At 43.1% G+C, this 27,995-nt stretch overlaps 2 protein-coding genes across 2 annotated transcripts in view; one reads left to right on the top strand and one right to left on the bottom strand.

Moving 5' to 3' along the window:
- The window catches only part of THNSL1 (threonine synthase like 1), a 101,307-nt gene that overhangs the window by 26,898 nt on the left and 46,414 nt on the right, over positions 1 to 27,995 (bottom strand). The gene's annotated exons all lie outside the window — the stretch shown is intronic.
- PRTFDC1 (phosphoribosyl transferase domain containing 1) lies at positions 137 to 23,702 on the top strand. Its single transcript, XM_069960540.1, has 10 exons — positions 137 to 225; positions 2,153 to 2,232; positions 3,046 to 3,152; positions 4,622 to 4,805; positions 7,887 to 7,952; positions 8,630 to 8,647; positions 15,924 to 16,006; positions 17,004 to 17,047; positions 19,121 to 19,197; positions 23,487 to 23,702. The coding sequence occupies exons 2-10, from the start codon at positions 2,182 to 2,184 to the stop codon at positions 23,532 to 23,534; spliced, it is 678 nt and encodes a 225-aa protein (XP_069816641.1). The 5' UTR covers positions 137 to 225; positions 2,153 to 2,181; the 3' UTR covers positions 23,535 to 23,702.

Genomic DNA, 27,995 nt, shown 5'->3' with positions numbered 1-27,995 from the left:
TTGCAGTCTCGCCTATCTCACATGGCTCGAATTACGCAAGTCCCATGTTCTGCATTCCGTTCTGGGGAGGAAGGGGTTATCACTTGAGCCTCTGAATGCCAGCAAATTGCAGAGAAACCAGCAGTGTGTCTATGGGCTGAGCCCTCCTTCCCCCAGCTCAGATCTCAGCCTTCCCCATATCCCCCTTCTTCCTTCATTGCTCTACACACAGGAAGGGAAGTTGAGGTGAGCTGGGGGGCTTCGAGGGTTTGCACATGGTTTAGAGGGGGGGACCCTAGATGACGCAGAGAAGCGGGGGGCGTCTACGGATGGGGAAGTGAGGTTAACTTGACTTTCTTAGTAAGTGATTGAGTTGTGAGAAGTGGCGGGGAGACTACTAGTGAGTGCACGTGGGTGTGTGTGTGTGATCTCCATAGGATTACTGAGTGCTGGAGTGAGTAAGGATCAATAATGGATGTGCAGGGATTAGAAGTGAGTGTGTACATTATTCATGTCTTATTATAGGTTCATAAAAAGTAACACGTGAGTTACTGAAAGAGCGAGATATTAATGTATGGAGAGATGAGCGCAACGCCAGCGTGCTCCAGTCCCATAGTTGGATGCAGCCCTAGGGAGTCCTGGAAAACATGGATACAGCCTATGTTATTCAACGCATGGTGGAGTCGCTTCATCTCTTATGTACAGTGTATACATCTGCATGATACAGTGTATATTCGTTATTAGGCTGTGTTCACACATTACATTACTCTGTAACTGGAACTGTAGTAATAGTTTTAGTCACCTCGAAGCTAATACAAAATCCGCAACAGGCCCCAGCTGCCTTGTGTTCCTCATATGTGGCTGAATTGTTGAGGATTGGAAAGAGCATGGTTACTTTAAGGCATAAAAAACAGTGCCACCCCCTGTTCTCAGGTTGGGTGTTGTATTACAATTCTCCTCCATAAAAGCGGCCATGTTTTTCCTTTGCCTGGATATCCCCTGTAAAGGGATATTCCGGAGGGGGGAGAATGTGTTTCCTATTTAAAAATCTCAAGTCTTCCAGTACTTATCAGCTGCTGTATGTAATACAGTAAGTGGTGATGTATTCTTTCCAGTCTGACACAGTGCTCTCTGCTGCCACCTCTGTCCATGTCTGGAACTGTCCAGAGCAATAGCAAATCCCCATAGAAAACCTCTCCTGCTATGGACAGAGGTGGCAGCAGAGAGCACTGTGTCAGACTGGAAAGAATACACCACACACAGCAGCTGATAAGTACTGGAAGACTGGATATTTCGAAATAGAAGTAATTTTACAAATCTGTATAACGTTCTGACACCAGTTGAAAAACATTTTTATTACCACTTTAAGCATTGGTACCTGGGTCCATCTGCTAGCTGTGCACCCCTACATAGGTTTATCCATGTTTTGTGTCCAAAATGGTTACCTGAAACTGAAACTTGCGTAGTCGCACGTGACAGTCCGTTGCAGTTGTGCGGTCCCATTTTGCAACGAGACACCATTCACTGACATTTTAGGCATAGGCCCTAGCCTAATGCTGCGTTTACACGGAACGATTAGATAACTAATTCAAACGATAATCGTACGTGTAAACGCAACGAACGATTACACGACCGTCGTTGGTCGTTCGCAAAAAATTCGCAGATCGTTCCATGTAAACAGTCGTTCACCGTTTTTTTTTTTCCTATGTGCAAGATAGGCTTAAGCGATCGCAAAACGAATTTTCCGTACAATATATCGTTCCGTCTAAACGCTGATCGTTATAAAAAAAAAAAATCGTTACTTCGAAATCGTTAATCATACGATCGGGCGAATTATCGTTCCGTGTAAACGCACCATTAGGCAATCAACTTCAGATGAATACAATGTAGCAAACTACTAAGCTCTGGCTGTCCAGGCATGATGGGAATTGTAGTTTTTCAGCAGGTGAAGGGTCACGATGTTGGCACCCTGACCAAAAAAGCAAACGGGACTATGTTAGGGCTCATACATGACATGTCTCCATAGAGCACAAGGAGGCATATTCTGCACAATGTAGCAAAGCAAACACGTCATCCTGGCGCATACAGCTTATATTGTTTACTCATTATACTAACCTGCCAGAAATCACCTGCAACAAAGAAAGTCTCACCAGTCTCTCCCCTCCTCCCGCAGCGTGCACAGGACTTCCTGCTCCTCTATACATGGATGACAACATACACCAGCTTTCCCAAACCCCACGCCATGGACTGGTGGTAAGTGACATAGATGTTAGTGGAATGATATAGATGTAGAATCCCATATTACAAAGTATTATGCTATATAGAGTTAAAGAACAAAAAAAAAAAGTTTAACTTTTAGGAAGAGTAGGTCACATATTGACTATGGTAGTTCCAGCTACTTGCATAGGTTCTATAGTATATAGGTGGAAATTTTTAACACACCATTCATATTACGTTTACAGTGACAGACAGAGGCCAAAAGAGAGTCCTTGTGGTATATATCCGTGGTTTGTAATACATAAGCTATAAAATCCTAGGATTTTCAGTAAAATATGTTTTGAGTGGCTATCAGTGCTACCACCTCCCTGGATGTTGGGTGACTGTCAGCGCTACCACCTCCCTGGAAGTTGAATGACTGTCAGCGCTACCACCTCCCTGGATGTTTGGTGACTGTCAGCGCTACCACTTCCCTGGATGTTGGGTGACTGTCAGCACTACCACCTCCCTGGATGTTGGGTGACTGTCAGCGCCACCACCTCCCTGGATGTTGGGTGACTGTCAGCGCTACCACCTCCCTGGATGTTGGGTGACTGTCAGCGCTACCACCTCCCTGGATGTTGGGTGACTGTCAGCGCTACCACCTCCCTGCAAGTTGGATGATTGTCAGTGCTACCACCTCCCTGGATGTTGAGTGACTGGGACGGGAGGGAGGTGGTCAGACTACCTGAGGCTCCCTGTAGGCTATGTAGCCATATGTTACTATTCTCATGTGACTTCCCTCTGCATAATTCTATAATCCTAACACGGAATGTGCGTCCTATTTATATGGGTAATTTTACTTTCTAGATTTCCGACAAGTGGACTGGATATAGTCTCAATGTGTTCTCCCTGCCCAACCACTACTGCGAGGATCTGGAATGTGTCTATATACCACATGGAGTCATAGTTGACAGGTATTTCCAGGACTGGGAGAAGAAAGAGGAAAAAAAAATATATATATATATATATATATATATATATATATATATATATATATATATCCTTTCTAAAACTGACTAGTTGTACGCAGAAGTAAGATGTGATCTCAGCACAATAAACCATTTCAGAGGAGCCTGGCAGTTGTTTTTAAGGGGTTATCCAGGCCGTTTTCTTCCAGAAACAGCACCACTCTTCTCCTCAGTCTGAGTGAGGTATTACAGCTCAGTCCCATTAAAGTGGTGGTGGTGGGTGGTGGCGCTGTTTTTGCAAGAAAGCAGCTGTCTTTCTACTCTCGGATAATCCCTTTAACCTTCTGAATTCTTAACACGTTCGGGAGGTCCCCATATACAATATACAGTCAGCCGATCCTGCAAAAATTTCCAATTTGTATGGGGGCCTTAAAGTCATTCTGTACCCACAATCTGCCCACCCCAAGCTTGTTCAGTCAGATAGCTGCTTTTAATCCAAGATCTGTCCTGGGGTCCGTTCGGCAGGTGAGGCAGTTATTGTCCTAAAAAACTACTTTTAAACTTACAGCCCTGTGTCAAACTGGCGTGGCCTACAGTGTCTTTGCATTAGGCTGGCACAACCTCTCTATCCCTCCTCCCCACCCTCCTCATCATTAGGAATGCTTCAGGCAGGTATTCTCCTATTCATCACCTGTGTCAGCACGGCACACGGGCTGGATCGGTAAGGCACCTGTGCAATGTTCACTGCAGAGGAATAGGAAAAATCCTGCCAGTGTCATTCCTAATAATGAAGAGGGTGGGGAGGAGGGACGGAGGGGTGGTGCGAAGTTAGGGCACAGATACGCTCATTGGGCACAGGGCTGCAAGTTTAAAAGTTGTTTTTTAGGACAATAACTGCATCACCTGCCAAACGGACCGCAGGACAGATCTTGGATTAAAAGCAGCTATCCGAAGGTACAAGCGGTTTGGGGGGTCAGATTGTGGGTACAGAGTCGCTTTAAAAAGGTTGTTCAAGGAAAATTAGCTAGTGAATAGGACCGCCCACTGGACTCCTAAGTGAAAAAAATTTGTTAAATGGATTATGTACTAGTTGTACTGAAGCATTTCTCACAAAGCTGTATATCCATCTGCTGGGCTCCTCCTGCTCTATTACATACATACTTTATGTTTGGTTTGATGAGTTCCCTTTAATGTTGACCACATACTTACACTGCATTGTCCAGCAGCTCCATTCACTGCTTTTCTTCCCTAGTTCCCTTTAACAATAGTTTGGATCTTGAAAGAAAGTACGAGGCTCTGATGTTAGTCGCTTTCATCTCTTACCTTTGATGAGGACAATATCATAACGTCCAGTAACCTCTATTATATTTCCTGTATTATTCTTACTGCCAATGGCCTGAGATGATGGCTGTCTCCCCTCCCCCTCATCCTCCTGTCATTGTACTCACAGACCTTTTACTTGGTTTCTTTTCCAGGATAGAAAGATTGGCCAACGATATCATGAAGGACATTGGAGACAATCACATCACCGTCCTGTGCGTGCTGAAAGGAGGCTACAAGTTCTGTGCCGATCTGGTAGAACAAATCAAGAACCTCAGCCGCAATTCCGAAAGGTTCATTTCTATGAGGGTCGACTTTATCAGGCTAAGAAGTTACTGTGTAAGTCAAATATTAGGAGTTTATTTCTTTTTACTTAAAGGAGAAGTCTGGCAAAAATTTTTATTGAAGTATTCTATTGCCCCCCAAATGTTATACAAATCCCCAATATACACTTATTACGGGAAATGCTAATAAAGTGCTTTTTGCCTGCACTTACTACTGCATCAAGGCTTCACTTCCTGGATAACATGGTGATGTCACTTCCTGGATAAAATGGTGATGTCACTTCCTGGATAAAATGGTGATGTCACTTCCTGGATAACATGGTGATGTCACTTCCTGGATAACATGGTGATGTCACTTCCTGGATAACATGGTGATGTCACGCCCCGACTCCCAGAGCTGTGTGGGCTGTGGCTGCTGGAGAGGATGATGGCAGGGGGATGCTCAGTGTCCCTCCAGTGCCCTGTGTCCCTCAGTGTCCCCCTGCCATCATCCTCTCCAGCAGCCACAGCCGCACAGCTCTGGGAGTCGGGTCGTGACATCACCATGTTATCCAGGAAGTGACATCACCATATTATCCAGGAAGTGACATCACCATGTTATCCAGGAAGTGACATCACCATGTTATCCCGAAGTGACATCACCATGTTATCCAAGAAGTGACATCACCATGTTAGTGAACATCACCAGGAAGTGAAGCCTTGATGTAGTAGTAAGTGCAGGGGAAAAAAGCACTTTATGTGCATTTTCCCATAATAAGTGTATATTAGGGATTTGTATAATTTTTTAAGGGGGGAATACAATACTTTAAAGGACAACTCCGGCGGGACCCCCCCCCCCCCCCCCAAAAAAAAACACAGACACACACAGACACCATACTCACCATCCCTCCGGTGACGATCGCCACTCCATTCGCCCGCCGTCCGCCTCACCGTCACTTGCGTCCGCCGTCCAGCGATGTCTCTTGCTTCCGGGTCCATGAGAGAGAAAAGGCTGCCAGAGAAAAGGCTGAGCAAGCTGGAAGCCATGTGATGCGCTCCAGCCAATGAAAAGGCTGCTGGTGCGCATGTACCAGCAGCCTTTTCTCTCCCATTCACTCTCAATGAAGACGCCGAAGAGGAAGAAGACCCGGACCGCCCCCCAGCTCAGACGTCACCCGACACCAGAGAAGAGGACCGTGACGACCGTAATAGATAATGTACACATTCTTTAACTTCCGGGGTGGGGGGTCGGGGGTCGGAAAGTGGGGGAAGGGGGCCAGACCGGGTATTTAACCACATTACAAAGTTATATAACTTTGTAATGTGTGTTAAATAAGCCCAAAATTTTTTTCGCCGGAGTTGTCCTTTAATAAACATTTTCACTGGACTTCTTATTTAATAATTTTATTATTTATTTATTCTATTTATTATTTATTTTTACTTTATTTATTTAATCTATTCTTTTATTGTTTATTTATTTTACCTTTTATTTGTTTTTTTTATAATATTCTTATTATCGGTTGCATCAGGCAGGTATCTCCCTGAGCCAGCGATCCAGTCACCGTCTTTCAACTTGCCAAAAAATAATCCTGCTAGGGCTACAAATCTACTCTGTGTAATAGGAGATGCATGGCTGATGGCTGAAGACTGCACGAACATCGCTAGTGATGTCCCTGCAGCCTTGGTCTCACAGTTACCAAGCCATGCTCGGATCAGGCTGTCTAACAGAGTCTTACAACTAAAGGCCCTATTACCCTGGCGACGTTTAGGTGTAAGTGAGTACCAATATAGCAGAGCTTACACCCCGGGTCAGGCTGTCTAACAGACCTTTTAAACTAAACTGAGACTTCCTGTTCTGCCAGTGATTATACGGAGGAGGATGCTGTAAAGTGATCTGTATAAAATTTCAGCAACAGGTGACACCAGCATATAGATAGCACCAGTATAAGACAATAGCAGCTCCCTCTGCAGTGACCTCTTTAAATGTCACACAGCACGCTCACTAATGTTTTACATTTATCCCAAGGGGACAGGTTCTGTTTATTGTCATCTTTGTCATTGGGGTTTGCTGTAAAGCGTATTACTAAATGCTGTTAAAAACAGCTCAGACAAGATGGCAGCCCCCATGACAATGTACAAAAGACAGAATAAAACAAAAATATTACAATTGGAAAAAAATGCCTACGCTCAGTATCTGGTTCTTATGTACCCTTTTACATTCCCTTTTAAAGGGGTTGTTCACAAAAAAAAACTTTTTCTTTCAAATCAACTGGTGCCAGAAAGTGCCCCAGATTTGTAATATTAAAAAAATCTCAAGTCTTCCAGTACTTATCAGCTGCTTTATGTCCCACCGGAAGTAGTGTATTCTTTCCAGTCTGACACAGTGCTCTCTGCTGCCACCTCTGTCCTTGTCAGGAACTGTCCAGAGCAGTTGAAATCCCCATAGAAAACCTCTCCTGCTCTGGACACTTCCTGACAAGGACAGAGATGGCAACAGAGAGCACTGTGTCAGACTGGAAAAAAAATACACACTTCCTGCAGGACATACAGCAGCGGGAAGAGTGGAGATTTTTTAATAGAAGTGAATTACAAATTTATATAACTTTCTGAAATCAGTTGATTTGAAAGATTTTATTTCTTTCTGCGCTACCCCTTTAAGGATCAGGCTGTGACAGTCGGACCACCACTGATCAGTACTTGATGACATATCTGTGCCATCTCCTACCATCATGGGAATACCCTGGAAGCCTTAAGCTCGGTGCGGTCATGTGTATAATGTGTAGGAGCAATAGCCTCATTGCATTACATCAGCCGTTCCCATCTATTTCCAGTCCATTATATCACTGTGGTAAAACACTCCTGGGATCCGTCAGCACACAATCTCCAGCTGAAACTTCTTCCAAGTTTTTGAAAATTTTTTGCTGTATTTTGACTTTTTTTTTTTTTCTGGATAGAACTTGTTACTAACATTCTATCCTGGTTTTATTCCATAAGCAACAAGTATCTTCTCTTTTACCAAGTTTCCTCTGATTTCTCTGGAGTTTTTTTGCCTTTGTTACGGCGGCTGTCAGAATCCTGGAGACTAATAGATCCAATATGAGTCATGTATGAGTGTGCCTGTAATTTCCAGCTAATATCCCCGTCTTGTTTTATTCAGAATGACAAGTCTACAGAAGACCTGCAGATCCTCGGAGGGGAGGACCTGTCAAAATTGACTGGAAAGGTATTTAATGCATCATTTCACTTTAATATAAAGTGACTCCACTTAAGCGGTTCCGCCTTCCTGGTGTATAACAAAGGCCTATTCATCCACTGTATCCTACACTGTATACTGCCTGGATGGATGAAAGTGAAGTCTATCACAGATGAGATGGTGCAGGATAGGGGTAAATGTATGATCATCTGACTGCTGGGACCCCCTGTGATCATGAGGTCAGGGGTCCTGGGTCTCTCTTCTGAATGCATACTGTTACTTTATTGCTATCTATGGACCTAGCCTCTTTATAGTATTTGACTGTGCATTAACACTTCATAGTAAAAAGGGGTAATATTTTTCATTTCAGAAAGTTATATAGATTTGTACTTCTATTTAAAAATCTCAAGTCTTCCAGTTCAGTACTTATCAACTGCTATATGCTCTGCAGGAAGTGGTGTACTCTTTCCAGTCTGAAACAGTGCTCTCTGCTGCCACCTCTGCCCATGTCAGGAACTGTCCAGAGCAGGAGAGGCTTTTTCTATGAGGATTTGCTGCTGCTCTGGACAGTTCCCCACACGGACAGAGGTGGCAGGTGGAAAATCCTAATATAATCCAGGACAACACCTTATAACATTGGCTGTGTATTATGTAAGCAATATACCAAACACTTACAGTAATTTGTGTTTTCTCTCTTTTTTTTCCAGAATGTTCTGATCGTAGAGGTAAGCACATCTATTTCAATATTATTTCTAGACCTTTACTTTACTTGCGGAACCTGGAAACATTTACATAGCAGATAATATGGTGTATTATGATATATAATACATCAGTGAAGACCTTGTAGATGACAACTTCTTCAGGCCGAAGTTGCTGCAAAACTGGACCCAGTTTGTCTCAGTTTTCAATCCTCTATCCTCTATCCTCCTCAATCTATCTTCCCCCCTCTCCATTCTTTTCCTCCTCTCTTTCCTCCACTTTAACTTTCCACCTCTCTGATCCCATCCTTCTCTTTAATCTTTTCCTCCCCTCTGCCTTCCCTCCTCTCCAATCTTTTCCTGCTCTCTCTTTTCTCACTTCTACTTTTTCTCCTCTCTGATCCTTTTCTCCTTTCCTCCTCCTCAGATCCCTTTCTTTATTCCTCCTCTCCAATCCTTTCCTCCACTCTTCATTTCCTCCTCTTGGATCATTTCCTCCTCTCTCTTTCTTCACTTCTACCTTTCCTCTTCTCCCATCCTTCCCTCCACCCTACATTCCTCCTCTCCGATCCTTCTTTCCACTCTACATTCCTCCTCTCCGATCCTTCCCTCCACTCTACCTTCCTCCTCTCCGATCCTTCTTTCCACTCTACCTTTCCTGCTCTCCGATCCTTCCCTCCACTCTACCTTCCTCCTCTCCGATCCTTCCCTCCACCCTACCTTCCGTCTCTCCGATCTTTCCCTCCACTCTACCTTTCCTCCTCTCCGATCCTTCCCTCCACTCTATCTTCCTCCTCTCCGATCCTTCTTTCCACTCTACCTTTCCTCCTCTCCGATCCTTCCCTCCACCCTACCTTTCCTCCTCTCCCATCCTTCCCTTTACTCTACCTTCCTCCTCATTGATCCTTCCCTCCACTCTACCTTCTTCCTCTCCGATCCTTCCCTTCACTCTACCCTCCGCATCTCCGATCCTTCCCTCCACCCTACCATTCTTCCTCTTCGATCCTTCCCTCCACTCTACCTTCCTCCTCATCGATCCTTCCCTCCACTCTATCTTCCTCCTCATTGATCCCTCCCTCCACTCTACCTTTCCTCCTCTCCCATCCTTCCCTCCACTCTACCTTCCTCCTCTCCCATCCTTCCCTCCACTCTTCCTTTCCTCCTCTGTGATCTTTCCCTCCACCCTACCTTTCCTCCTCTCCCATCCTTCCCTCCACTCTACCTTCCTCCTCTCCCATCCTTCTTTCCACTCTACCTTTCCTGCTCTCCGATCCTTCCCTCCACTTTACCTTCCTCCTCTCCGATCCTTCCACTCTACCTTTCCTCCTCTCCCATCCTTCCCTCCACTCTACCTTCCTCCTCTCCGATCCTTCTTTCCACTCTACCTTTCCTCCTCTCCGATCCTTCCCTTCACTCTACCTTCCTCCTCTCCGATCCTTCCCTCCACCCTACCTTTCCTCCTCTCCCATCCTTCCCTTTACTCTACCTTCCTCCTCATTGATCCTTCCCTCCACCAGGGCCGTCTTACCCATTGGGCATGGTAGGCGGCTGCCCGGGGGCCCTTGCGTCCTAGGGGGCCCCTGCCCTGTGACATGTTCCCTGGCCCTTTAACTGGGAGTGCTCTTGATGAGCAGATAGGGGCTGTGCACAGCTCGCTCTTGTGGCAGGAAGCTGCATTCTGCTTCCGGTCACTAGAGGTCTCTCTCACCCCCTGCATTCCCGTGCGGAGCAGGAGAGTGACGTCACCAGCAGAGCCCTGAGAGGAAGGAGAAGCTGGAGGCCTGAAGCACAAAGCCTGAGTGAGTATGTGCTGATACCAGAGGGGGGAGGCTAGCTGGCAGGGAAGGTGTTAATCATGGGAGTGCTCTCTGCAGGGATGCAGACAGGGCCGTGGGTGAACTGGTAAACAGGGAGGGAGGGAGGGGGGATCAGGGGTGTAACTGCTCTGAGTGTGTATATATATCTCCATTCAGTGTATACAGCAGTGTATTATATACTTATCCTCCTCCTGAGTGTGTGTATATATCTCCATTCAGTGTATACAGCAGTGTATTATATACTTATCCTCCTCCTGAGTGTGTGTATATATCTCCATTCAGTGTATACAGCAGTGTATTATATACTTATCCTCCTCCTGAGTGTGTGTATATCTCCATTCAGTGTATACAGCAGTGTATTATATACTTATCCTCCTCCTGAGTGTGTATATATCTCCATTCAGTGTATACAGCAGTGTATTATATACTTATCCTCCTCCTGAGTGTGTGTATATATCTCCATTCAGTGTATACAGCAGTGTATTATATACTTATCCTCCTCCTGAGTGTGTATATATCTCCATTCAGTGTATACAGCAGTGTATTATATACTTATCCTCCTCCTGAGTGTGTATATATATCTCCATTCAGTGTATACAGCAGTGTATTATATACTTATCCTCCTGAGTGTATATATCTCTCCATTCAGTGTATACAGCAGTGTATTATATACTTATCTTCTTCCTGAGTGTGTATATATCACTCCATTGTTGTCTCCCTGTATACTGTATAATACAATATACAGGGAAACAACACGGCTTATATATAGAGAAGGGCCAAACAACATGTCTCATATATACAGAGGGGCAACAACATGACTATTATATATGATAACCATGTTGTTTCCCTGTATACAGTATACATACAGGGAAACAACATGGTTCATATATAATATAATAGTCATGTTGTTGCCCCTCTGTATATATAAGACATGTTGTTTTGCCCTTCTCTATATATAAGCCGTGTTGTTTCCCTGTATATTGTATAATACAGTATACACAGACTCCCTGTATTATACAGTATACAGGGAGACAACATGGCGTATATGCAGAGGGACAGCAACATGTCTCATATATAGAGAGGGGCACCAATATATATTAATTAGGCTATTACCCACCACCTGTATACCCCACATATACCTGTACCCCATATATATATATATATATATATATATATATATATATATATATATATATATATATATATGGTTGTACACATATATCACTATTATAGGCTATATAACCAACTACCTACTGCTCCACCTTTATACCTGTATCTATATGGTAGATAAATAGGTGGTAAGGTATATTGCCTATAATAGTGATATACTGTATGTGTGCAACATACAGTATATGACAATCACTAATATAGGCAATATACCTTACCAGATAAGAGGGTTTTGATGGCAGCGGACGCTGGGGGGGGGGGGGGGGGGCAATTTGCACCTCTGCCCAGGGGCCCATAATGCTGTTAAGACGGCCCTGCCCTCCACTCTACCTTCTTCCTCTCTGATCCTTCCCTTCACTCTACCCTCCTCCTCTCCGATCCTTCCCTCCACCCTACCATTCTTCCTCTTTGATCCTTCCCTCCACTCTACCTTCCTCCTCATCGATCCTTCCCTCCACTCTATCTTCCTCCTCATCGATCCTTCCCTCCACTCTACCTTTCCTCCTCTCCCATCCTTCCCTCCACTCTACCTTTCCTCCTCTCCCATCCTTCCCTCCACTCTACCTTTCCTCCTCTCCCATCCTTCCCTCCACTCTACCTTTCCTCCTCTCCCATCCTTCCCTCCACTCTACCTTTCCTCCTCTCCCATCCTTCCCTCCACTCTACCTTCCTCCTCTCCCATCCTTCCCTCCACTCTACCTTCCTCCTCTCCCATCCTTCCCTCCACTCTACCTTCCTCCTCTCCCATCCTTCCCTCCACTCTACCTTCTTCCTCTCCCATCCTTCCCTCCACTCTACCTTTCCTCCTCTCCCATCCTTCCCTCCACTCTACCTTCCTCCTCTCCCATCCTTCCCTCCACTCTACCTTCCTCCTCATCGATGATGTGGCTGTATACCCACATGACCACTACAACCAATCTCTGACCTCACTGGTCTGGTACTGTAAACCACTGAGGTTGTACGGCAGTGCTAAATTAATTTTCAGCAGTCAATGTCCAAATTACAAATGAGACTGAATATATGGGACGTGTCGGATTTACAGTACGTTCTCATAAGCTTACATTATATTATAAAGCTGAAAGAACTGCTCAGACCGAGCACAGACAACACATTAAGCCAAGTCACACATCAAAGGAATTTCTCCTATTACTTGCTCCACTGATATTTATTGTCCTATAAAAACTAATTGGATTTGACAGAACTATGCGGAACTGTGCTCGCTCCCTGTGCTGTGAAGCTGCTCCATTTCCCTGTTAAATAATGAAGGTGAAATTCTTTGTCACCAGTGGAACTAAGTACAATACGTGCTAAATAGCAGGAGCGTCTGGACTGTCGGATTGTGATGTTTTCCAAAATCTGCTCTTTAGACCACCTGCTTTATCGAGAGAGATTCTAAGTTGTTTACTTAATTACTAAGATGCTGTCATCATAGTCTGTACTAGAGAGGTAGTGTCACAGAAGAGGGAGAGGAAAAGGGGTCCTGTAATTGTCCCGCGGCTGCAACCACCTGGGGGCATTCACCTACTAGTTCTTAAGGGAGAAGTCCGGCGAAAATTTTTATTAAAGTATTGTATTGCCCCCCACAAGTTATACAAATCACCAATATACACTTATTACGGGAAATGCTTTTTCCTGCACTTACTACTGCATCAAGGCTTCATTTCCTGGATAACATGGTGATGTCACTTCCTGGATAAAAAGGTGATGTCACTTCCTGGATAAAACGGTGATGTCACTTCCTGGATAACATGGTGATGTCACAACCCGACTCCCAGAGCTGTGCGGGCTGTGGCTGCTGGAGAGGATGATGGCAGGGGGGACACTGAGGGACACAGGGCACTGGAGGGACACTGAGCATCCCCCTGCCATCATCCACTCCAGCAGCCACAGCCTGCACAGCTCTGGCAGTCAGGGCGTGACATCACCATGTTATCCAGGAAGTGACATCACCATGTTATCCAGGAAGTGAAGCCTTAATGCAGTAGTAAGTGCAGGGAAAAAGCACTTTATAAGCATTTCCCGTAATAAGTGTATATTGGGGTTTTATATAACTTTTGAGGGGCAATACAATACTTTAATAAAAATTTTCGCCAGACTTCTCAAGAAATAGATAAGAAGTGGGGATTAGGCAGCTTGTACTAATATATAGGACTAAAGGTGGCCATTAGACATGAGTCTGATCGCTCAGCATTTCAATACCAGTGCCTGAAAAAGTTGGATGCAGCTTTAGGGTTCATTCACACTATGGAATCCGTGCGGATAACCTCCAGTGGATTCCATGTGCTTGCTTCCCCGTGCTCCCGCTTAAAGATCTGCCTTTCCTATAGGCTCCATTCTATTCTAGCAGATTCCGCCATCTGCCCAAAAAAGAATTGACATGTCAATTTTTGGGGTGGACGGCAGAATCTGCCTGAGCATAGAATGAAGCCTGAGACGGGCAGATCTTCAAACGGCAGCACGGGGAAGCCAGCGCACGGAATCCACTGGAGGTTATCCATGCAGATTCCGTAGTGTGAATGGGCCCTGTGGGAGTCTGGGAAAGCATGGATACTGCCTATGGCTGTATCCATGTTTTCCTTGACTCCCTAGGACTGCATCCAACTTCTTTAACCACCATTCAAATGCTGAACGATCAGACACATGCATGCTCGAGTTGCGCTCATCTCTAGTGGCCATATGTGGCCATAGTTGTTGCTTAACCATTTCTTTAGCCAACAGTTGTCTCCCAACTAGTGATGAGTGAACATCCCAATGTTCCAGAACATAGAAAATAATTATCGTTATCGGTTCGTGTTTGCTGAACATTTGCGAACAAATAACTAACGTACAGTAGAAGAGTACATTTCGGTCTATGCACACGTGTACAGATCATCAGGTGCAAAGCGTAAATTACACAGTTTGCAAGTTCGAATATGTTCAAAAATGATCATTATAACCATTCCGGTCACTGAACTGTCTGTGAACACCAACAATTAGCGTCATGTTTGTACGAACATTACCGAGCATGTTTGCTCATCACTACTGCCAACCTCTTCATGCACATTCATGGGGAGGGGTTATCTCCCCCTTTAGAATAATAGGATTGGGCAGTTGAAATCCAGCATGCCCAATACCTGCACAAGAGTTCGATGGCCAACATAACCTTTAGAAAGTCACCCGAACTCCGCAAGTTTGGCCAATTTTTTTCGAACGTAGATGGACGCCTTGACAGATAGAGATCCTTAATTTTTTTGTTTGAAATGTCAGTGCCCTGTCTGTCTGCACTGCCAACAAGAGAGTCTTTAGTCTAAAGAAAGTCTTCATGAAAGATTTATCAAACATGGTGTAAAGTGAAACTGGCTCAGTTGCCCCTAGCAACCAATCAGATTCCACTTCTCATTCCTCACAGACTCTTTGGAAACTCTTTGAAAGGTGGAATCTGATTGGTTGCTAGGGGCAATTGAGCCAGTTTCACTTTACACCATATTTGATAAATCTCCCCTTTATGTTTAGTTTCCGCTATAGTCGGAGTTCCAGCCCAGGCTCTGACCACATAGTTGTCCAGTAGAAAACTACACAATTTTGAGCTGAATTGGAGCCAATCACTCGGCACTAGGGTCACGTCTAATGGTTTGTTTCTACCTATTTGACCTTATTATGTCCTGTGCATGGAATGATAATGGGTACATTTTAGACAATTCTCTTATGTGTATGGCATGCTCAGCCAGTGACACTGTTACGGGAGAGGGACATTGGATGGCAATAAAGACTTAACAAAACTAGAGTTGGAAATATAGCATGTCCTGTTGGAGTATGGCCTATTTACCTTTGCCCTTTGTCTAGGATCCAAATACACTCTCATCCATAAGGGCCCGTTCACACTGAGTAATTCTCGTGGAATTTCAATCGGAGCTTGCTTGACATTGTCTACTCTTTCGGCAGAAATCAGAAGGCGCACGAGGCATCCTATTCAATGAATACGACAGGCAGAACTTCAAGTGGAGTGTGTGGCCTGGGCTCTGCTTGAAATTCCACAAGAATTACTCAGTCTGAACAGGCCCTTAGGAAGAGTGGCCGTTTCGAGTACTGGAGAAGATAGCTGTTTCAAGTCTCCATATACTCACTACGGGGGAGATTTATCAAACATGGTGGAAAGTTAAACTGGCTCAGTTGCCCCTAGCAACCAATCAGATTCCACCTTTTATTTTCCAAACAGTCTGTGAGGAATGAAAGGTGGAATCTGATTGGTGTAAGGATGGCGTCTCTTACTTTTGGAGAAAATATTATCCACCATTTACTAATATATCTGTATATTGACCACATGTCTTTATAATTTCCAGGATGTTATAGGCACTGGCAGAACAATGGAAGTTCTTCTAAATCATCTGGAAAAGTACAATCCAAAAATGGTGAAAGTGGCAAGGTTGGTGTACTATACAATCATATCATATACATATACACATACTCATATACATTGTATTGCCTTCACTATAGTAGGGTTCTTGAAGAAATTATTCAGTGTTTGTTCCATGTGTAGTTTACATTGTGGAGATGGACCAAAGCAAAACATTTTTTGGTCGCCATCATGGTCACCAAGTAGAGTTGCGCTAAGCGTTTCTAGGACTAATTGAAGTAGGTGTCCTCAATGTCACAGTCATGTAAGGGATGGGAGGAATACACTGTAGATTAAAGGGGTACTCCGGCGAAAATAAATTTCTTCAAATCAATTGGTGCCAGAGTTCTGTAATTTACTTCTAATTAAAGGGGTATTCCACTCATAAATAACATTTCATATGTTGCTGCCCATGGTGAGACTAACAATTCCTTCCGTACTTTATTATCTATTCAGTCTCCTTCCCCCAGTTCTCAGCTGCTGCTTTCTGCTGAAAACACAAAAATCTGTGTGTGAGATTTTCTCTCCCTCTCCCCCTCCTTCCCCCTCCCTTCTGAGACTGCTGATGTAAACAAGTCCCTGACAGACTTTATCTGCAACTTTGTAGCTTCTTTGTAATGCTGGGAGGGTTATTTTGAGGTCAAGTTGCTGATAAACTCACTGTGATCAACCCTCCAGACATCACAAAGAAGCTACAGAGTTACAGATAGGGACTTCTTTCTGAGACAGATAATGTAAACGAGGGGGGAGGAGGGGAAAGCTCCCATATAGTTAATTGTGTCTTCAGCAGAAAGCAGCAGCTCAGAACTGGGAGAAGGAGATTGAATAGATAATAACAAGTATGAAAGATTGTTAGTCTCACCATGGGCAGCAACATATCAAAAGTTATGTCTGAGCAGAATACCCCTTTACGGCCATTAACAATTGTCGCTGGACAAAGAAACCATTGGCATTCATGTTCTCATGTTTATATGTTTGTACATATATCCACTACCTAACCCTCTTTTTTTTTTTTTTCTTATTACAGCTTGTTGGTGAAACGATCGGCTTATAATAAATACAGACCTGACTGTGAGACATTTCTGATACCGTATTGTATTGCCTTGTTTTGTAGATATTGTGTTAAAAGCTGGTTACAAATATATGTTGTACTTGTACTTGTTATATATCTATTATTAGGGTGTAACTTATAGCGGAGGGTCCCCAGACAGGACCCTTCATTAGCTAGAGCTGGGAGCCTTGCCAAGCTCTGGAGGCCCACCATGTACATTAACAACAATGTATGGGTATTGATTTAAAGGAGAGCTGTGTAGTTTTATTTTAAAGTAACCAAAAACAGGACTCTTAAAGTTTTACTGTTGTTTAAAAGAACTTAAAGGAGAAGTCCGACCGTAGCCAACTGCTGCAGGGGAAAGAGAGAAAACAATAATCAGAGATTGCTTACCTTTCCCTGTGCTGACAATGCACCACCGGACCTGCTCCGGACCCCCGCCGGAAGGCATTCTACCTTGTCACGAGTTGGGGCAAAATGCCTGTTCCAGCTGATGGACTGGCTGCTCAGCCATTCAGTGATTGGAGCGGTGTCCCGCCCCAGTTACTAACTGGCTGAGCGGGGTTGTCCATCAACCGGGTTGTGACATTGGAAGCTTAGGATATCGTGGAGCTGCCATCCATCGCTGCAAAGGCACGGGGAGAGAGGGAGGTAACATTGTTTGTTTGCTTCCATATGGAAAAAATAAGCCAAGAAGTATTCTTCCTATACGACTATCCTTCCTGACTCTTCTAGTCCTAACATTACGGTAAATTATATTCCAGCCCCCCAGGTGCACATAGTAGCCAGGTTGATCGCTTACTAAGCAAACACAGGGACAGACTTGCCCCGGTTCTGCAATCTGCCCCCAGGACACAGCTGTGTAATGCTGATAGAGGAATTACTCCTCGCTGCTGTCCGCTCAGCATTTTATAAGAACTCAGTCAGAAGCTTTTTTTAACACAGGAAGAAAATCAAAGAAATAAAAAAAAAAAAAAAAAAAAAAAAAGGAATAGCGAATGTCTTCTCTTTTTCCATTATAATGAAGCTTTGAAGTGACATATACAGAAATGTTTAGGGGGTCTCTCCACCTTTGATCACATTTGGTTCAAATATAAATTCACCTTTTTAAAAAGTTCAGAAATTTAATGAATATATATTTTTTAAAGGTAAACAGTCATCACTTTCATGCTGCCCGAACCACAAACCATGGAGGTGACCCGCAGCGGCTTCTCCCTGTCCCACCAACCTTGACTGATAAGAGGTCTCTCTGTTTATATGCAGGAGGAGATGAATCAATCAAGGGTGGGGAGAAGTCCCTGGAGACCACCCTGATAATCTGTGGTTCAGGCAGCATGAAAATGATGACTGTTCTTTTTAATTCATCTTGTATTAAAGAGGTGGTTCATCTACAAATTTTCTTTCAAATCAACTGGTGCCAGAAAGTGCCAGACATTTGTATTTTTCTTCTGTATAAAAAAAACTTTAATGAAAAAAGTCTTCCGGTACTTATCAGCTGCTATATGTCCTGCAGGAAGTGTTGGATTCTCTCCAGCCTGGACAGCAGGAGAGGTTTTCTATGGGGATTTGCTGCTGCTCTGGACAGTTCCTGACATGGACAGAGGTGGCAGCAGAGAGCACTGTGTCAGACTGGAGAGAATACACCACTTCCTGCAGGGCATACAGCAGCTGATAAGTACTGTAAGATTTGATATTTTTTTAACAGAAGTAAATTACAAATCTCCGGTATTTTCTAAGACCAGTTGATTTGAAAAAAAAAAATTCTGGTGAACTACCCCTTTAATTCTTTGGTGCCACCTGTTTAAACGCAGTGGAATGAGATTCCAGGCTATGTCCTACCAGGGAATTGGAACAAGTGGAAAGCTAAAGAAAAATTTCAATTTTTTTCTTAAAGTGACAGGTACACTTTGTATGGTTAATTCCTTGGAAACCAATTACATCTTTTTATACCTTAACCACAAGGGGGCAGTGTTCTGTGAAACGTAATAGACTGTATCCTGCAGCCTAAGTTATACCAGCAATGACATCTGTGACAACATTTTTAATATTTCTATAGTCAACTTAATATGTAATTCAAATATTATTTATTCTAGATATTGGATTTGAGATCCCCAATATATTTGTGGTTGGTTATGCCCTGGACTACAACGAACACTTCCGAGACCTTCATGTAAGTAGCTTCACTATGACTGAATTTTTATGTAGACATTGATAAGAAGGAGTCTCTCCATTCCTTTGTGATATTTAGCACGGAAGAAGTCTAGCAAAGCCAATTAAATGGTCTTTTTGGGCAATTCAGCCCCATTTTAGTAAGACTTTTACATGTCCAGGTACGGCTGAAGTATGGAAATAGTACAGAAAACTACAAATGGGCTTCAGAGCTGAACTCTTCCAGCAGCTTTGCTGACTTATTGCTTGCACAGAGCTTGCAAAGATGATCTGTATTTTGGGTGCAGATCGTACACCAGGCTCAATATAACAATTTGGCATGTAAAATTCGATTCGATCTCCCACAATATTATAGGAGTTGGAGGTTGTTAAAGGAGAAGTCCGGCTACGTTTTTTTTAATTAAAGTATTGTATTGCTCCCCCAAAAGTTATACAAATCACCAATATACACTTATTACGGGAAATTCTTATAAAGTGCTGTTTTCTGCAATTACTACTGCATCAAGGCTTCACTTCCTGGATAACATGGTGATGTCACTTCCTGGATAAGATGGTGATGTCACTTGCTGGATAAGATGGTGATGTCACACCCCGACTCCCAGAGCTGTGTGGGCTGTGGCTGCTGGAGAGGATGATGGCAGGGGGACACTGAGGGACACAGGGCACTGGAGGGACACTGAGCATCCCCCTGCCATCATCCTCTCCAGCAGCCACAGCCCGCACAGCTCTGGGAGTCGGGGTGTGACATCACCATGTTATCCAGGAAGTGACATCACCATGTTATCCAGGAAGTGACATCACCATGTTATGCAGGAAGTGACATCACCATGTTATGCAGGAAGTGACATCACCATGTTATGCAGGAAGTGACATCACCATGTTATGCAGGAAGTGACATCACCATGTTATGCAGGAAGTGACATCACCATGTTATGCAGGAAGTGACATCACTATGTTATGCAGGAAGTGACATCACTATGTTATGCAGGAAGTGACATTACCATGTTATCCAGGAAGTATCATCACCATGTTATCCAGGAAGTGACATCACCATGTCATCCAGGAAGTGACATCACCATGTTATCCAGGAAGTGACATCACCATGTTATCCAGAAAGTGACATCACCATGTTATCCAGGAAGTGACATCACCATGTTATCCAGGAAGTGAAGCCTTGATGCAGTAGTAATTGCAGGGAAAAAGCACTTTATAAGCATTTCCTGTAATAAGTGTACATTGGTGATTTGTATAACTTTTGAGGGGCAATACAATACTTTAATAAAACTTTTTGATGGACTTCTTCTTTAATGTTAATACTGTAGGTGTTTTAGGATGATAGAGTAAGAGGTTAATTGTAATAACCCAGGTGGTCTGGGGTAGTGAAACGGATTCATGGTAATGCCTTCATGGTAGTCTCAGTTAGAAAATGGGTTGATAGCAATACCCCTGGTGGTCTTAAGTAGTGAAGGAGTTCATGGCAATGTCACTGGTGGTTTAAGGTAGATAAGGAGTATTCCTAGGTGATCAAGGGTAGTTATTCATTTATAGCAATGCCCATGTGGCCTTGGGTAGTGAAACAGTTCATGGCAATGTCACCCCTGGTGGTTTAGGGTAGAGAAGGAGTTCATGGCTATTCTCCAGGTAATCAAGGGGAGTGAAGAAATTTGTGTCAATGCTCCTGGTGTTCTAGAGTGGTAAAGGGAGCTCATGGAAATACCCCTGAGGGTCAAGGTAACAAAGTTCATGGCAATGCCCCTGGTGGGCTAGAGTTATAAGGGAGTTCATGGAAATATCCCTGAGGGTCTAGGTAACAAAGAAGTTCATGGCAATGCCCCTGGTGGTCTAGAATGGTAAGGAAACTCATGGAAATACCCCTAAGGTATGTCCCTGGTGGTCTAGGGTAACAAAGAAATACATGGAGATGCTCTTGGTGTCTGTGGTAGTGAAGGGTTAAGTGGTAATAACATATTGGGGCATTGGTTAATGCCTGTAGTCCAATAGCAATACAGGAGACTGAATGTAATTCTAAAGCAAATAAGAGCTGTAGAGTTATCTATATACAGCGGTGCCTTGGATTACGAGCATAATTCGTTCTGGGACTAATCCACTCTTAAACCAAAGCAAATTTTCCCATAAGAAATCACAGACAATGCACATATGCAGACAATCGGTTCCACACCCCAAAAATAATGTTTTCTTTTATTCTGAATAACATGTAGAGCAGATGAAACAAACAATGAGAAACAGCCGAATATGTAATATTATAGGTTGTAACAACAGAAAAAAGTTTTTTTAGTCAGCTCACCACTGGTTCAAAGTAAATATTGCCATCCACCATGGAGCACAGGATATGAAACCGGGCCGACTCCCGGTGAAGATATGGAAGGTAAATAAGGATGTGATCCAGCTCCAGCAAATTAAATATTAAAAAATAAAAATGAATTGCTGGAGCTGGATCACATCCTTACTTACTTTCCATATTATAGGTTACTGTACAGATGAATACAAAAACAACCATGGGCATAGATTCTGAATCACTGCAAAATTTATTTATCACAATTATAATAATAACATGATAGAGATTTCATATAAAATATCAAAACAACCAGGTACCATGTTTTTTAAATGTTTTTTAAATACTTTTTAATGATATTTTATATGAAATCTCTATCATGTTATTATTATAATTGTGATAAATAAATTTTGCAGTGATTCAGAATCTATGCCCATGGTTGTTTTTGTATTCATCTTTATGGTGGGTTTTTCTGGTATTTGAGTAGAGTGACACCCATAGCTGTAACTAATTAGTAAGCTATACTGTGAATTAGGGTGATTAAGTCCCTCTGCCGTGAACCTTTGTGTATATCTAGGTTACTGTACAGTATAGCAATCAGCATGTGGAGTATATTATAAAGTAACTGCATAAAGCTGAAAAACAGCAGCAGTTTGTACAGTATATACAGAATGGGACTGAAGATCCCCATAATGCAGTAGCATAGTACAACAGGCTAGAATAGAGAAGCAGGGCTGCTGTCAGAGGTCTGTGTGGTCACATGACGGCAATGGGGAAGGGGGTGTGTTCAGCATGGACCAATCAGGAAGTGAGAATCACAGAGCTGTGCAGGAGGACAGTGTCAGAAACTATACAGCAGTGTGAATGGCTGAGTGTGAGTGCAGGCACAGCATAGTAGCAGTGTGTATAGCGGAGTGTAAGTGCAGGCACAGCATAGCAGGAATGGAGAGGATAGGAAACGCAAGGGCTGACAAAGACTGCAGGAAGTATGAAGGAATAAGGAGGACAGATGTGGGCACGGTATAGGAGCACTCTCTGTCCGGGGAGAGAGGGGTTACAGCTATGGAGAGATTACCTCCACAGTCCTGTCCCCTGATGCAACCCTTAGCCTGAAGTTGGTCTGCTATGATTTGGAAGGTGAGGGAGACTTTCTGGGTCAGAGTACAGGGCTGTAGACCCCGCTATGCAGACCATGCCCCTCCCCCACTCCCCCTCCCACCTAGTACAGGGAGCTCTTAAACCAAAGCAATGCTCTTAAACCAAGTTACAATTTTGAAAAACTGTGAGCTCTTAAACCAAAACGCTCTTAAACCAAGTTACTCTTAAACCAAGGTCCCACTGTATACGTCTATGTATCATGAATATAATTAAACGGAACAGAAGAGTAGCAGACACTGCAATACTGGATGTCTTATAGATTTCCCGATAGATTTCTCTGGTGATCTATTCAGTGACAGATGATTCTACATGTGATGAGTGCAGGCAGATTAACCTGGGAACTGAACACAAGTGGGAGTGCAAGGACTATAACAGGAGGATTTCACAGTCACCAAGAAGTGTTGCTTTATTGTACTGTGTAGAGAACACCTCTATTTCTGTATGAGCCGCTGCCTACACTGTCACTGTACACTATAACTACTGTGTGATAGGGACATGTCTGCTGGGCCCCGCTGCACAGACATCACTGTGTGTATTACCCCTGTACTGTGACATCACTGTGTGTATTATCCCTGTACTGTGACATCACTGTGTGTATTACCCCTGTACTGTGACATCACTGTGTATTACCCCTGTACTGTGACATCACTGTGTGTATTATCCCTGTACTGTGACATCATTGTGTGTATTATCCCTGTACTGTGACATCATTGTGCGTATTATCCATGGTCTGTGAGACCCCATAACACAATTTCCTGTGGGGGTGCATGGCTATGTGTTACACCCCTATATTGATGAATGAAGTGATCTATAACATTTTATCATGTTGTGTTTTGCAGCATATTTGTGTGATCAATGAACACGGCAAAGAAAGATACAAGGTGTGAAGAGCGGCCTTCATCTTCCATACTCCCCAGGTGTTACAGGACACACATGGAGCCCACAATGAACTGGGATGACACTGGAAATCAGAGAATGAGGATACTTTGTCCACAGCTTTATGTACAGTTTTGTACTTGTAAAGTGATCAGGGTATAAAAGAGATGTGTATGTTTTTTCAGCTTGTTTCATTTATATCACATTTATATCAGAATCCGACTCCGACTATAGGGGAAGCTAAACATAAAAGGGAAATTTATCAAATGGTGTAAAGTGAAACTGGCTCAGTTACCCCTAGCAACCAATCAGATTCACCTTTCATCCCTCACAGACTCTTTGGAAAATGAAAGGTGGAATCTGATTGGTTGTTAGGGGCAACTGAGACAGTCTCACTTTACACCATGTTGGATAAATCTCCCCCACTATGTCCAGGGGGCTGTGCAGGAATAGACAAGGTGGGGTCTATAACTGGGAAATGCTGACAAGAAGCCTATTGGTAAAACCTGGATGAACTGGAGCAGGATATCACATCATGTCTAGGAAAGACAAGCACCATCTCTGACATGAAGAAAAAAAATAGTAAGTGGTGCTAAGGCAGTGCAGACCCTAAGAAGAAAGAATACTCTGGTGAAAATTATCAGATTTGTAAATTACTTTTTAGAAGTCTCAAGTTTTTTAAATTACTTTTTAGAAATCTCAAATCTTTTAGTACTTATCAGCTGCTGTATGTCCTGCAGGAAGTGGTGTATTCTCTCCAGTCTGACACAGTGCTCTCTGCTGCCCCCTCTGTCCATATCAGGAACTGTCCAGAGCAGGAGAGGTTTCCTCTTGGGATTTGCAGAGAGCACTGTGTCAGACTGGAAAGAATGCACCACTTCCTGCAGGGCATACAGCAGCTGATAAGTACTGGAAGACTGGAGATTTTTAAATAGAAGTAAATTACAAATCTGTATAACTTTCTGATATGTTTGATTAGATTTCTTTTTCTGAAGCTGGGTCATCTAAGAGTGATTAAGAGATTGCATTATAATCAGATCTTGTTGCTTTGACCTAATATTGGGAGTGAGATATTGAACCCTTGAGGCCACGAGTACCACAATGACATTGACTGCTGTTACAAAGCATACTTTCAACACAAAAAATGGGTGGGCACCACCGATGAAGAAGAATAATAGACAGGTGCAATAAACCTCAAGGCAAAAAAAAAGGTGAAAAGTTGTACACCCAAAAAATAATCAACGTATTATTCACATAGAAACAACAAGGATACAGACACTTTAAAGCAATTAAAACCAAAACGCTCCTGAAGAAGTCATCAACCGTGACGAAACGCTTGGGGTCGGGGAACTCCAACACTGTGGTATACACCCTTCATTTGGGTGACCCATACAGCCTATGGCCATAGGCTGTACCCATGTTTTCCAGGACTTCCTAGGGCTGCATCCACCTTCTCCAGGCACTGGTAATCAATTGCAGAGCGTTCAGGTTCGGATGAACCAGACCGTACTCAAGGTTCTCAAATCTCTGGTCATCTCAACTACAAGGCCGCAGCTCACAGATGACCCCTATTACAAGCAGATCACTTCAGATAACTGAGACTGTAGCCCCTCTGATAGGAAGATTGGAAACACATTACTGAATATTTACAGCAACCAGATGATATGTCACAAGACGTGGAGGTGAGGCTGGGTGATCAGCTGGGGGCGTCAGCCATTGGCTCCGCTAAGGAGCCTCCGATCTGTGGCTGGTAGTCAGTGCCCAGAAGACCAGCTGATCAAAGGAGGAATTCTTTGAAGTCATTATGTATGTCACAGTCTGGGAATGCATAAAATGAGGACGATTTTCCAACCACAATCTTTATGACCGTAGTGGAGGAAATGTCCGTATCGCCCGGAGCGCATCTCCTCTGCTGAGTTGTTATTATTGATATGTTATTGCCTTATTACATTATATAATTCACTAATAAACTTTATATTCTATATATATATATATATATATATATATATATATAGAGAGAGAGAGAGAGAGAGAGATAATATATATAGATATATAGATATATAGATATACATAGAGATAGAGAGAGATAATATATAATAATAATAACTATTATTACTATTACATGTTTTTTTAATAAGAATTTCTATATCTTTAAAGGGGTACTCCGGCGAAAAATGTTTTCTTTTAAATCAACTGGATTCAGAAGCGTAAATAGATTTCTAATTTAGGGTGCGTTCACACTTACTGGATCCGCAGCGTATTTTCTGCTGCGGATCTGCAGCAGATTTCATTTAAATAACTGAACACAGCATCAAATCTGCTGGAGATTTGCTGCGGATCCTGTAGGTGTGAACACACCCTTACTTCTATTTAAAAATCTCATCTCTTCCAGCACTTATCAGCTGCTGTATGTCCTGTAGGAAGTGGTGTATTATTTCTAGTCTGACACAGTGCTCTCTGCTGCCACCTCTGTCTATGTAAGGAACTGTCCAGAGCAGTAGAAAACCTCTACTGTTCTGGACAGTTCCTGACATGGACAGAGGTGGCAACAGAGAGCACTGTGTCAGACTGGAAAGAATACATAACTTTCTGCAGGACATACAACAGCTGATAAGTACTGGAAGGCTACACAGATATAAGTGGCAGCAGAGTGGCTATTTCACCCCCTCTGCCTATTAATGTAAAAAAAATGTTAAAAATATATTTTCTTTATTTAAGTTGTTAAAGTTTTTTGTAAAAAAAAAAAAAAATTAAAGTGGGTATTGGCCAGAAATCCCCTTTAAACTGAAAAGCCTAATTTCCCCATCTCTATGGTTTCTAATGGATATGTTTATCTGGCAGAAAGAGAAGAAATTCTCATCTCTGTAGCAATAACCAGGAACCGTCCATTAATGTCTGATCGTTGCCTCTGGATGTGATCACGGACAATGATTCACAGGGATGGCGGCTGCTCCACATCCTCTACCCACCTAGTGGAGGAGCCACTATAATTTTAGCTTCCATTTGCAGTCATAGGATTTTTAGATAAATGTCATTAGTTTATAGACGCCAAAAGACTTTACATTCTAAACTGATATTAAATGTAATGTAAAAAGACTTCTGCCACCAAATATAGAGGAGGGGGTAAGGGGGCACAGTATTGTTTGCTTCAGATTTTCATAATCCAGTGATGTCATATCCAGCCGCTCAGAAGAAGTGCAATTGTGATGAAGGAGCTGAAGGGTGAACAATGAGGGTTGTAGTCCTCACATGTCCTAGTCTGGTGTGTCCACTGTGATCATGGTGGATAGAAGATAGATGTGCTGAGCTTGTGTGAAAGAACGGGCCCTGCTGCCCTTCACCATAACAATGTGGGAGGCCCCTTTATATGCCACTCCTAGAGAGCTCCTAAACTGGGCTGGCTCTGGGCCCACCAAGGGAGGACGGCCTACCTAGGGATTCCCCGGCTCCCCGGTGGGTCAGTCCGGGCCTGGTGACTAGGTTCTTCCACTAGACGTCTAAAACTCCTTAAGCCAGCGCAGTGAAGAGGAAGTTGCACTTTGATGATGGCAGTAGTACTTTTATTTGGAATTATTTTGGGTTAGGTGCCATTCATTTATATTATAAAGGGTAAGGAGTTTTTATGAAAGCCCTCTGCCAGCTGTGGCCATCGTGATCCGGACAATGACTAAAACAAGGACTAAAAGCCTTAGAGGGTGTCAAATCATACAGTATTATTATAGATGCTAAAATGTGGCCATGTTACAACCATCTGAAAATGTAAAAAGAAGTTTCTACCTGGCAAATTGTGTTACTCAATAGGGGCCACAAAGAGCACAACACAAAGCTCCATTGGGATCAATAAAATTAAAGGGTCACTCTGGAGAAAAAAAAATTAAATCAGTAAATTACAAATCTGTAAAACTTTCTGTTTAAAAAAAAAAACTTTCAGTACTTATAAGCTGTTGTATGTTCTGCAGGAAATGGTGTATTCTTTCCAGTCTGACACAGAGCGCTCTGCCACCACCTCTGTCCATGCCAGGAACTGTCCAGAGCAGTAGCAAATCCTCATAGAAAACCTCTCCTGCTCTGGACAGTTCCTGACATGGACAGAGTTGGCAGTAGAGAGCACTGTGTCAGACTGGAAAAAATACACCACTTCTTGCAGAACATACAGCAGCTGATAAGTACTGGATGACATGAGTTTATTCCAAACTCTTTACAAATTTATATAACTTTCTGACACCAGTTGATTCTAAACTTTCTGGCATTTCTTTTCCCAGACATAAAACTTTCTATTACATCGCTGCGTGTCATATTCAATGTTTCACGCATTAGACTCAACATACTGTGATCCTAGGAGAGCGGCCTGGTAAATCTTTCCATTTATTTACTAGTAAAGTCACCTCAGGTTATGAGGTGAAGAAGCCAACATGGCCGTCGCATGGCTCTCTGATCCCCCATTGCCGTTCCTTGGAATGTTTGAGTCTTTA

This window comes from Dendropsophus ebraccatus, chromosome 2 (assembly GCF_027789765.1).
Source record: "Dendropsophus ebraccatus isolate aDenEbr1 chromosome 2, aDenEbr1.pat, whole genome shotgun sequence".
Taxonomy (NCBI): Eukaryota; Metazoa; Chordata; class Amphibia; order Anura; family Hylidae; genus Dendropsophus; species Dendropsophus ebraccatus.
Note: the sequence above shows the minus strand (reverse complement) of the source record. Positions and strands in the feature narration are given on the sequence as shown.

Bases quoted from the DNA above. Each gene is read 5' to 3' on its own strand.
- PRTFDC1 (XM_069960540.1), top strand. From the start codon at position 2,182: ATGGATGACAACATACACCAGCTTTCCCAAACCCCACGCCATGGACTG. The intron at 16,007-17,003 runs GTTGGTGTACTA...TTCTTATTACAG, and splicing joins AAAATGGTGAAAGTGGCAAG to CTTGTTGGTGAAACGATCGG. The intron at 19,198-23,486 runs GTAAGTAGCTTC...TGTGTTTTGCAG, and splicing joins AACACTTCCGAGACCTTCAT to CATATTTGTGTGATCAATGA.